We start from the raw sequence: 12874 nt of genomic DNA, 5'->3' as shown, positions 1-12874 counted from the left end.
TACTTGCTTTTATCATATTTATCCCAGAGACCTATTTTTCCATATTAATATTTTCTTGAATAACTATAACTTTAATATGTTTAATAATTAAATCATTTTCCCCTAACACTGCTTTCAAGTATGTTTCAGTTAAGAAGAAAGGGTATAGATGGGAAGAATGGTGTGTGTACGCGTGCACACGCATGCCTATGTGCGTGTGGTGATGGGATGAGGTCAAGGGAGATTTACTCAGTTATAGCAATAGGCCAAAGTGATTTGAAATATAATTTCCTACCACCAGCTCTGGACATTCAGACTCCCAGATCCTCTAAATGTAATGAGATTGTGCCTGAGTGGGCTACAGGGAGGTTTTTAGGCTGTTTGCTCCTTTACTAATTAGCCAGATTTAAATTTCAAAAAGCAAGGACTCTAAATTTTTACTTTTACATATTTTATAGAAAATAACCAAAGTCTTTCTAAGGAACTACAAGAGTACAAAAGTCATCCCATCTCTGCTCAAACACCTTTGGTGACAGTGACTTCCTTACTAAATATGACAATACCATCTGTCCCCTTGCCTCCAAATGGAAACATTAGTTTGAACATTCTGTAACTTTTTGTTCAAATGCTTAATGGAGCTGGCAGGACAAGGATCCTCCATGTGGATGCCTGTGAAAATATGTCTTCATGGTAAGATGCAAGATACTTTACCCAGAAAGGCCATACAGCATAATGGCTCAGATGGCAGGTGCTCAACCCAACTTGGTGAGATAGTCTGCAGACTCTGAACCTATTAGCTGTGACTAGTTCTTTCCTCTCTTTCTGCCTCAGATTCCCCATCTGCAAAATAGGGATAGTACTACTACCTACCTTCTAGAATTGTAAGGATTAAATGAGTCGATGTTCATATAGTGCTTAGAATAATGCTCGCTAAACATGAGCGTACAATAATTGCTGATTACTATTATTTCCCACCTCATTCCCCTCCCTGTCAAAGAATATCCCAGCAAGAATAATTAATAGCATTTTAATTCTCTAGACCAGGAACCAGCAAACTACAGCCCAGGGGCCAAATCTGGCCCACTGACAGGTTTTATACAGACAGTCAATGAGCTAAGGAAGAATGGTTTTTACATTCTTAAATGGTTGGGGGAAAAAAACCCATGGAAGAAAAATATTTATGATGCATGAAAATTCTATGAAATTCAAATTTCAATTTCCATGATAGTTTTTTTGGAACACAGCCACGCTCACTCGTTTACATGTTGTCTATAAAAGCTTTCAATCTACATCAGCAGAGTAGTTGCAAAAGAGGACATAAGGCCTGTAAAGCCTAAAATAGTTACCGAGTTTGCCGACCCCTGCTCTAGATAATTTTGTCTCCTGTCCGCTCCAGCTGGTCTTTACTGTACCCCAAGGTTCTCACTGCTGGGACCCTAGTGGCTGGCCAGAGGAAATTACCTACAAAGAACACTTTATTTTTTCTGTAACTTCCTCTACAATATTAGAGCTATAAAGGATGAAGTGAGTACAGCGCTCTACTGTTGAACTTAATGAGACAGAAAGAAAGGAGGAAGAGAGGGAGGGACCAGAGTAGAAAGGAGGAAATCAGAATTTTCAAATGCAACTTCTAAGAAAGATAATGATAGAATATTCTAAGTTTGGATGTTCTAAGAATGCATGCTTCAATTCTGGCAATGTTATTTTTTTTTAAAGAACAGCACAGTTTGTATTACTATTTATAAAGGAGGCATAAGGATGTATATTCATAAACAGATAAAATTAAGTAGTACTATTCTTTTCTTTTTCAAGTTTTTTTTAAGTACTCTACCCCCAACGTGGGGCTCGAACTCACGACCCCAAGATCAAGAGTCACATGCTCTTCCAACTGAGCCAGCCAGGCTTCCCACCGTGTTATTCTAATGTGAATTTGAAGAGTTATCTAAATTTAACTCATCTTCCAGTGTACACAGGAAAATTTGTTCAGTTCTTATAGAATAAACAGGTCTATTTTAAGTCTTAAACATTAAATGATTCTTAAATGGACGGGTATTTAAGAAAAATGCATGCGTTGTCAATGACTTTTTTTATTCTAACAGCAACCTGCACTGTGTTATGTAACAAAGTCTGTCTTTCAGCCCCTCGCTTCAGCAGCCCTCCTGCCCTCCCTGCAGGTCAGTGTGAAGCCTTTCTCCAGGGCAAAGGCTGAAGATCCACGTGGCCAACGGAAAATGGTGCTGCCATTGGGGTTTCAGTTGTCACTAGACCACCTTATGTCCTGCCTGTTCTACTGACAAAGCATGCTTTCTTGTGCTTTATAGCTTTTTCCCCAGCTTTATTGGGGTGTAGCTGACAAAACTGGAATATATTTAAAGTGTACACGTGATGATTTGACACACATATACATTGTGAAAGGATTACCACAATTGAGTTAACACATTCGTCACCTCACTTTTATGTGTGAAAACACTTAAGTTCCACTTTTAGCGATTTTCAACTATACAATACAGTATTATCAACGATAGTCACCATGTTATACATTAGCCCTCATTCATCTTATAACTGAAAGTTTGTACCTTTTTACCAGCTCTCCCCGTTCCATTTTCCCTAACCCACAAATTTATATCCTTTAAAGCAAGGCTTACTGGAGATACTTTGAATTTGCAAAACATTTCACATGCACTCCATCATACCACCTTCACAGTAACCCAAAGCAAGGAAGTGAAGCTCAGAGAATTGCTCAAAATTGCATAACTAATAAGTAGTAAGGCCAAGTTTTGAACCCACATCTTCTAGCCTCAAGCCCAGGGAGCCCTCCTGAATGATTTTCGTGTTTAACAGCACCAGATGGACAGATGGACAGAGCTGGCTTTGACTTTGCTTGTTTGAACTTGGGCAAGTTCTCTCTCTGACCTCGAGCAAACTGGGGAACATAATGGAAACTACACTAGTTGTAGGGAAGTAATGATGTCACGATGTGTGCAAAGTGCCCGGCAAGGTGCTTGACATCAGCGCTCCTTCAGTGTTAACTATTATCTGCAATACGAAACGAAGGTCTAGTTTAGAATGATGAAAATGTCAAGGGGAGGACCAATAAAGGAATTTACAAGGGATGGCCTTGGACTCAACATTGGAGAGAGGAGTTAGAGATGACAAAGGGCAAGAGACTGGGAGAGCAGTGTTGTCACTGACCATGGAAACTAAGCAGCTGACAGAGGGAGAGATGCCCTAAGTCCAAAGAATAGTGCGGCCTGGAGACTGGAGCTCAGACGAGGGCCATTCTTTCTGCTGGGGGCTGTGTCATCCCAAGAGAGGTAGTCACTGACATCAGATGAGCGGTCAGGTGAGGAGACACTGAGGCACAACTGCAGAGAGCTAAGGACTGGACTTTGAGATCAGCCAACACTCGGAGTGCAGCAGGAGGCAGACAGACATGAGATGACTAAGTGAGATCCGGATGAGCAAGAGCATAATGCACATATCAGAAGCAAGTTGGGAGACTTGGAGGAGGAGAGCAACATTAACGTAGGCTCAGACATCAATGAGAACGAAGAAGTGGCCAGGCTTTGGTAGAATGAAGGGGCACTCCTATTGAATCGTGGCCATTAGTCCATTAGTGTCTCTCACTACTGCGGCGGCATACAAAAATGAGTCTAAAAAGGGCTGCTCACTGTGGAGAACACAAGTAAACATCTACCGGGATGAACTCACAAGGTTGGAAGCGGAACTGCACCTGCTGTATAGCCCTCCTCACTCCCATTCGGGGCCTAAGAACCGTTTTTCAGGCCTTTACTCTCTTGGGGACTGTACGAAGCTCTTTATGAACATTTTCCCCTGTTTTTCTCACTTCCATCCTCAAAGGCTGTCTTTTTCCAAAAAAAAGTCCTGGAGTCTTCGATGACTTCTCCAAGGTCAGCCAGTGAGTGTCCGGGTTCCTACGGCGGAACCGGCCCACTCCAAGCCCAAGTACTGCCCCGTTCGGCCCGCCAGCACGAGGCTGGGCTTCCGGGCACTCGCAGCCGTCGTCGCCGTCGCGCGAGGTGAAGTGGCACAGCCAGCGCGGCGACGCCGGCAGGGGACCGCGGACCGATTGCGCCGCCGGTCCCAACGGCTGGGCGCCGGGCCCCGGTGTCCCGGCAACAGGTAAACACCGCGTGGCCCCGCCCCTCGCGGCGCGCGCCGCCCGGCGTTTGTACGCGCGGCCCCGCCGGCTCCCGCGAGCGCGGCGCCCTCGAGTCCCCCGGGCGTGCTCGCCGTGAGTCACGCGGCCCGCGGCCTCCGTGCGGTCGGTGCCCAGGCTCCGCGTGGCGGCGGCTGGGTGGCTGGCTGCCCCCTAACCCCGCCGGGCTCCTCTGAGCGTCTGGGGCTCCTGAGAAGCGTGGCGAGGTCCCGGGCCCGGGACGGTTCGCTGGCCTGTGCGGAGGCAGCCCGGTAGGCGGCAGGGATGGGCGCGGGGGCGCCGCCCCCAGGCGACGCGGAGAACTGGGCTCTCTCTCTTTATTTCAGGACTGGGAACCCATGCCACACTCACCTGCTCGACTGAGGAATTACCATGGTAATACACGTCTTATTTAAGTATAAGAAATTCCGAGGCTTTCGCTAAATTAGTTTAATACCGTTCTGCCTCGTCGGGGCACACTTTACCAAGATTTGTTACCCACGCCTGGAGATTGGCACCTCCGTCTCCTGTCGTTGTGGGGGGGTGTCCAACCTAGTGGTCTGAACACTTGGGGTACAAAGATGACGGGGGAGACGGGTTGCCCAGGTGGTCTGCGCGCGCCAAAGGGGACAGCGAAGCAGGATCAGGCTGAGCCCTCTTTTTGTGAGTTGGTTAGCTTTCGTTCCTTGGTTCCTTTGAGCCACTTTCATAACCACATGTGTGGGAAATAAAGAGAGGCTGGTACCGGGGTGTGAAACCCCAGAGTGCCAGTACCTGTCAACAGCGACTGGCCCAGGCACTTACCCCCTGCTGCCGCTGTCCTGGGTCCTGTGCAGTATTCTCCTTAGTGGATTAAGAGGCAGAGAACGAGCGCTGGTGCGACGCAGACTGCAGGCTCTAACGAGTGATTCTCTCTTCCAACCCTAGTTTGAGGAAAGGCTTTGGAGGAATTTTTTGGTGCAGGGAATTCTTGAATTTTATGCCCAGAAAGGCTTGCAACATCCTTAAACTTCCATGTCATCCCCAAGTCGTTGGCTCACAGAGTTGCTTCTTAAGCCAAACCACTGCAACCTGCCACTGAATCTCTCCACCAGAGAGCATTTCCCAACTGTGTTCAAAATCCAGGTCTTTTAACCACTACCTTCTCTGCACTTTCCAATGGCATGTTCATTCTCCTGGCCTCGAACTCATAAGCACTACTGTTCCTCAGCCCTCATCCAGTCCGTTCCACCTGCTTCTCATCCTCACAGCTACCGGTCAAGTCCTGCCCTCCTTACCACCTGCCTGGACTCTGGCCATAGTCCACCTCGTCTGTCAAGGGGCTCTCCATCTCTTCTGTCCTCCTCCTCCACCAGTTCAATGGTCCCAGAATGGCTGTGACCTTGTAACCCCCACCCCAGGCCCTCAGGAATTTCCACTTCGTGCTCAACTAAGTACTGCTCAGAGCCCAGGGTAAAGGGGCCTCAACCTCTTGAGTTTTATTTGCCATATTAACTTCTCTACTTTAAACAAAATGAAACAAAAAACACATCCTACATAGACCTACATTCTTCTTGAAGCCTCCTGCACCTGCCCCATCTCAAACTATTGATCTACTTTTCTTCAAGATGGGCCCAGCTCAGAAGTACCTCCTGCTGCCATATTGCTCCCCAAGCCCCCATGACCTTCCACACCTCGCTTACAGAGCTTCACCTATTTCACCTTGGAAAGCCTCACTCCTTACCCCCATTTGACCCTAGTATAGAAAAGTGTTCGGTAAATCTGTGCTTCTTCTACTTCATTGCACATAAAAGCACTAAATAGCTGACTCTTGATTTAAATTGTGTCATTCCCCGGGTTACTGTGCATGGTTGGTACTGTCATTTTCTTTCAGAGCCCAGGGAACTGAAGCAAAAACAGCTTAATAAAACCGTTTAAGGTAATGGGTTCCCACTGGCCCTCGGATAAAAGTTAAACACCTTAGCTTCCAAGGCCTGCAAGCCAGAGTTGCACACTGCCTACCTTCCCAGCCTAAACTCCCCTCACTCTGCGCCCCCACCAGGGTTGCTTAGAGGCCAGCCACACTGACCTTCTTTGAGAGGGCCCTTCAATTTGGCATGTTCCTCCAGCCTCAGAGCTTTCGCACAAGCTGTGTGCCCGGGAATTCCCTGCCCCTCAGCCCACAGGCTGCTGTTCAGGAACCCTTCTTCCTTCCTGTCCCAGATTAGGTCACTCCCTCTCCATCCCGTGTCATTATAATGGCAGGTACCCTGGGCTCTCGCTCATAGGAGAGTGAGTAAATGTGTTTGTAATTTGTCCCTCACCGGACTGTAAGCCTCATGAAGACAGGAGCCCAGAACTGCAGGTCCTGGTGCTCAGTAGGTATTTGCTACATATTTGTTGAATGAATGAAGGAGGCATCTTAAAATTCAGAAAAACAGATATCTCCATTTGCTTTCTAAATCCTGGGACTGAATTGCATCTGAGTTGCAGTGTATTCACTCAGCAAATATCTTTTCATACCTAAAAATGTGCCAGACATTGGTCTAGGCCCTAGGAATTCAGTGGTGACCTCATAGACAAACTTCTAGGAAACAAACAATAAACACATGAACAAAATAGCACGGTTAAATAGAGGAGTGTGCTTGGGTCAGGAGCTAGAAAGTGGCAGCGCTGAGAGGGTTGTCGGGAAACCATCCATACCCCCTCCGCCCTTGCCTGGGACAGTCCCAATTTATGTTTGTTGAAGTGTCTTGGTTTGGACAATAAATTATATGGTCACCCTAGTTACAGATAGAATATAGACACAGTATCTGAGAGGGTTTTCTAAAGAGGTGATACTTGAACAGACCCCGCGCAAAGAGAAGTAACAAATGATTTCCCCTGTGAAGGTCTGCAGGAAGAGGCGGGAGCGGGGGCCACTGAGCAGGTTGGGGAACTAGAAGGGAGGCCAGTGTGGCGGGAGCCAGTGGTCCTCATTGTAATGGAGTTGGGAGAGTTTCAAGTCGGAGCTATGTGTTCTGGGACCGGAAGCCACCAGGAGCCGTGGAGTTGTACTGAACCGACCCAACCAGCTGGGAAACTGAAAGTTTGCACTCACAAAAATTTCTTAACAGATTTATTGAGGTATGAGTGATGTACAATAAACTGCACATATTTTAATGTACAATTTGATAAGTGTGGCATCTCTATGCTCCCGTTAAGCCATCACTGCAATCAAAGTAACAAACCTGTTGATCACCCCGGAAGTCTCCTTGTGCTTCTCTGGAATCGGTCCTTTTCTCTTGCTTTTCTGTGTAGCGCCCCCCCTCTTCACCTCCCATCCCGGGCAACCGCTGATCTGCCCTGCCTGTATAGATTAGTTTGTAATTTGTAGGATTTTTTATATATGGAATTATACAGTATGTATGGGGTTTTTTTGGTCTGGCTTCTGTCACTCGTATAATAATTATTATTTTTTAAGATTTTATTTTCTTAAGTAATCTCTACACCCAACATGGGGCTCGAACCCACAGCCCTGAGATCAAGAATCGCGCGCTTCACCGACTGAGCCAGCCAGGCATCCCTCACTTGTAGAATTATTTTTAAATTCGCCCATGTTGTAGTTGTAGCATGCGTCAGTAGTTAGTCCTGTTTTTTGCTGAGTGCGTTCCAGTGTATGGTTATACCACAGTTTATCCGTTCTCTCACTGGTGGACTTTTGGGCCGTTTGCAGTTTTTAGCTAGCACAGACTTACTATAAACATTGCGTGCACAAGTCTTAGAATGGATATACACTTTCATTTCTCTTGGTAAATACCTAGCCCTGGAATGGCTGCATCATACGGGAGGTTTGTTTTTAACCTTTTAAAGAAACTGCCGAACTGTTTTCCGGAGTGGCTGTTTGATTTTAGATTCCCACCAACAGCGTAGGAGAGTGCTGATCCTCCCTGTGCTCACCAACACTTGGTGCTGGTCGGTCTTTGTAACCTGAGCCATTCTAATGAGCATGCGCTGTATCTCACTGTGGTTTTAATTAGATTTCCTTAATGACTTGATGTTGAGTATCTTTTCATGCGCGTATTGGCCGTTTGTATATCTTCTTTGGGAAAATATCTGTTCAAATCTTTTGACCATGTTTTATTGTTTTCTGTTTTGTTTTTGTTGTTGTTGTTGCTGTTGTTGTTGTTTTTACTGTGTTTTGAGAGTCCCTTATCCATTCTGGATATAAGGGCTTTATCAGATACAGGTTTGTAAATATTTTCTCCCAGTCTGTGGTTTAGCTTTTCTTTTTCCTTTTTTTGTTAAAGATTTTACTCATTCATTCATTTGACAGAGAGATACAGAGAGAGAGCATGAGCAGGGGGAGAGGCAGAGTCAGAGGGAGAGGGAGAAGCTTACTTCCTGCTGAGCCAGGAGCCAGAGTGGGGCTCCGTAATGACCTGAGCCAAAGGCAGACGCTTAACCATCTGAGCCACCCAGGCGCCCAGCTTTTCATTTTCTTTTTTCTTTTTTTTTTTTTTTAAGATTTTATTTATTTATTCTACAGAGATAGAGACAGCCAGTGAGAGAGGGAACACAAGCAGGGGGAGTGGGAGAGGAAGAAGCAGGCTCATAGCGGAGGAGCCTGATGTGGGGCTCGATCCCACAACACCGGGATCACGCCCTGAGCCGAAGGCAGACGCTTAACCACTGTGCCACCCAGGTGCCCCACCAGCTTTTCATTTTCTTAACAATATCTTTTGAAAAGCACAAGTTTTTAATTTTGATGGTGAATTTATCAATTTGCCCTTTATGGATTGTGCTTTGATGTCAGATCAAAGAAATCTTTGTCTAACCTAAGATCATAAAGGTTTTCTCCTGTATTTTCTTCTAGGACTTTTATACTTTTTGGTTTTATATTTAGGTGTATGAGCCATTTTGAGTTAATTTTTGTATATGGTACAAGCATGGATTGAGCTTTGTCTTTTTGCAAATGCATATGCATTGTTCCAGCCCCATATTTTGAAAAAATTACTGTTGCTGAATTGTTGAGCGCGATGGTCAAGAAAGAATTCTCGAGATGTTTTAGGTGCAATTTAGTAAGTTTATTTAAATAGCACAGGGACAGGACCCGTGGGCAGAAAGAGCTGCACATTTGTTGTACAAAGCCGGTGGTTATATGCTTAGTGCTCAAGGGGGAAGCGACATGCTGGGAGTATTAGATCATAAATGTTTTCTTTGAATTTCTACTCATAAAACTACTTTCGCAAGATTTCTCTGGTGCTTATCATTCAGCTCAATATTAACTATCGGTGAGATTTACAGGCAGTCACGAGACCCTCTAAGGATGTAGCAACCAGTGTGTATTTGATCCTTATCGGAACTATGCAGGCTAGAGTTCAGCCTTCTGGGCTAAAGAACATTTTTTCTGCTTCTATCCCTCATCAGTTATCCTTGCTCTATCGAATTGCTTTTGCACTTTCGTTGGAAAGCAGTTGTTCATCTATGTGTGGACCTACTTTTGGATCTTTATTCTGTTCCATTGATCTGTTTGTCTATCTTGACACCAGTATTGTCTGAATACTGTCTGGATACTGTAGCTTTATAATAATTCTTGAAATAGTAGCATTCGTCCTTCAACTTTGCTCTTTTTCAAAGTCCTTTGCATTTCCATATGAATTTTAGGGTCAGTTTGCCAATTTCTACAAAAAGATGAGAACTTGGAATCAAAATATCAAACTTCCGTGTGAGTTTTAGTTAGCAAACTATTTTAGAAATTAAAACACTTTTTGGGGGGCATTTATTCCAGGTAAGTCATATGGTTGACATGCAACAAAGTATAAAATCATAAATAAAGCCAAGACAATTTTAAGAGCTTATGGCAGTGTACGTCCTACACCGCAAGGGGATCTTTTATCAGGAGGTACGGTTATCATATGGGTTTTCATATTGTTGTTTTGTTTTGTTTTTTTTAATTTGGATCTCCACATGAAAGCCAGGCCACTGTTGCAAGATACTTCTCATCTTCATTCCTGGGTTTTGTATCTTGGAGTGTATTCCATTTCACTTAACAAAAATGTATTTTAGTGTTTTTAACACATTGACTATGTTTCTCTTCGTTTAGCCTGGGACATTTTTAAAGTGAGATGCTATCGACACGGCATCTATTTTATACAAATATTTAGCCCTTGCAGGTGTTCTTGACAACTCACACATTCCTTTCCTTTCCCTTGCCTAGAAGAGACACTTTCTAAATAATACACCTCCATTTGTTACTTTATGCATGGGGGGGGTCATAGGACCTAGAGAAGTCAACTCAGCTTTGTGCGGCTCTCTCAGAACCTCAGATAGTTTATTCCCACGTTAGGATGGTATCCAGTCCTTTTCCCAGAAGGCACTGGCCAGGCAGCACGGTCATGGCCAGAGCACAGGTGCTGAGCTGGTGGACGCTGGCTTGCACGGTGACCTTGCAGAGCCTCCATTTTTCCATTTTTAAGACGGGAATAATGCCTCTCTCCCTCAAAACACAGCTCGGAGGACTAGTGGTGATAAAGTGATGGGGACAATCACTTACTGTTCCTTCATGTCAGACACTATGCTAAGTGCCTTGTATTGGTCTCAACCCTCATGACTGCTTAATGAGATAGTGGCTACGACGTCACAAATGCCAAAATACGTGTTGGCATCCGATTATCTAATGTTCTTAATTCACTTTTTATTATGAAAGTGTCTATACATACACAAAAAGAGAAGAGTAAAATGGATCCCCATATATTCATTTCTCAGACTCAAATTGTCAGGATTTTGCCACGTGTGCTTCATCTGTCTTTCGGGGAGAGGTGGGGGAGCTGCAGTATTTTAAAGCAAATCTGAGGCCTTCTTTCAGATTTTAGTGTGCATCTCTGAAATGTGTAAACCTTTTCTTCCATGACCCAATGCCATTATCAGACCTAACAGAATTAATAATTCCTTGATATTACCAAATGTCCCTGATTGCCTAAAAATGTCTTTTTACAGTTTGCTCAAATCAGTGCAAACAAGGTCCACACGATGGCTAGATTAGGTCGGGTCACCTTTAATCTGGGTGCTTAATACACGTTTGTTGAATTAGATTGCATGTGACATCTCTTCTCACTCCATGCAAAAATTTTTGTTATTGTTACAGTTTTTTTCTTTTCAGGAGCTACTTTTCTGATGTTCAGTAGGAAATGTTGAAAATTATTTCAGGGTTATAGAACCTAATTTATGCCCCGTATATATTTGTCTTTGAAAGCCAGGTAAAGGGAAACGAGGAAAAGGCCGAGGCAAGTCTCGCGGGAAGAAGCCGAAGAAACCGGAAGTGGACATTCTCAGCCCAGCCGCCATGCTGAACCTCTACTACATCGCCCACAACGTTGCCGACTGCCTGCAGCTGCGAGGCTTCCGCTGGCCAGGTGCTCCCAAATCCAAGAAGGGGAAAAACAAGACTTAATATAGCATTGCACAGAGAGCAGAACTTGGGAAGAGAAATCAGGATAACACAACTACTGCAAGCAAAATAGACTTTACTGAAGACAATTCGAGATGCAAGCTAAGTGTGCTTTTTCTGTGGTAGTTCATGATAAAGAAATGCATTTTACTTCCCAGCTAAACTCAGCTATAGTTAGCCAGTTTGCTTTTTCAGAAGTCGTCAAGGGGGAAACAAGTCTGAGTAATTCCTACCGAGCGTGGTGGAATTGATAGGAGTTTAAAAATTATTATACTTCTGGGTCAGAATAAACTTTGTTCTCAAAAGGCAGTTCTAGCCTGCATGAATTATTTTCTTTTGGCAAAAGGGGTTTGTTATATAGAAAAGTTTTGGCTGGGGCATCTGAGTGGCTCAGTTGGTCAATCCCCCGACTCTCCTTTTTGGCTCAAGTCTTGATCTCAGTGTGGTGAGTTCAAGACCCTTCATTGGGCTCCATGCTGGAATGGAGGATTTGCTTATGAACAGTCTTTCTTGGGCACTGTTTCCCCCTCTTTTTCAGGAAAAATAACGAATACTTTGTTTCTGTAATTCTCAGCAGCCTGACTCTCCGCTGCTTTTAATTAGCCAGAGACACCGGTGGAGACTGAGATCGTCACTCCTGCTCTGACCTTGCTAGGGCATATAAACAAATGACGCAAAGGAGCTGACGGGGACCGCGTCCCGGTGCCGGGAAAGGGAGCGAATCGGCACACATCTCTCCCTTCTTTCTGTTTCACTGGACTCTTCTCCACACTTTTCCTCCACTCTTACATCTTCCTTCCACCTTCTGCAGCCTTCCTTTTAACCGTGGCTGACTGTGAGTTATGGAACTGGTGCTAGAAACTTGCCATGGGCATTCTGCTGCTATTCCATGATCTCCCCAGTCTGTGCAGAGACACGTAAGAGGAAAAACTGCAGTGCTTTCTCTGCACTCCCAAAGGCCTAAAAGCCCCAAATGTGAAACTTGGAAGGAAAGGCATTTTGAAGTAGAAACACCATCTCTGAATCACTTAGCATTCCATCCCTGCTTCTGCTCTGTCTTCTGGCGTGTCGCACCACGTTCCCGACGCTCACACCTGCACTGTGGTCTCCAGTCGCAGCTGTGAGCCTGATGCCGATTCCTCTAAGGCAGCAGCCATCCGGGGATGACCTCGTTTGTCTGAATTACTTATAATGATGCCGCAGGTTGCCTGGCGAGGATCTCAAAGATTCACGAAGTCTGCTAAGAAAGGCTGCACGCTAGGACCCGGGATTTCATAAATATCAGAGGAAAAAAGGAAATCACACACATCCTTGTACTAGAGAAGTGG

At 44.9% G+C, this 12874-nt stretch overlaps 1 protein-coding gene across 1 annotated transcript; it reads left to right on the top strand.

Moving 5' to 3' along the window:
- Window positions 1-4180: 4180 nt before the first annotated feature.
- SMKR1 (small lysine rich protein 1) lies at window positions 4181-11855 on the top strand. Its single transcript, XM_045792660.2, has 3 exons — window positions 4181-4410; window positions 4486-4534; window positions 11352-11855. The coding sequence occupies exons 2-3, from the start codon at window positions 4532-4534 to the stop codon at window positions 11547-11549; spliced, it is 201 nt and encodes a 66-aa protein (XP_045648616.1). The 5' UTR covers window positions 4181-4410; window positions 4486-4531; the 3' UTR covers window positions 11550-11855.
- The last annotated feature ends 1019 nt before the right edge of the window (window positions 11856-12874 follow it).

This window comes from Ursus americanus, chromosome 3, assembly GCF_024610735.1.
Source record: "Ursus americanus isolate L20-20 chromosome 3, mUrsAme1.1.p, whole genome shotgun sequence".
NCBI classification, from domain to species: domain Eukaryota; kingdom Metazoa; phylum Chordata; class Mammalia; order Carnivora; family Ursidae; genus Ursus; species Ursus americanus.
The sequence above is the reverse complement of the archived record's forward strand: the minus strand, read 5'-3'. Positions and strand labels throughout refer to the sequence as shown.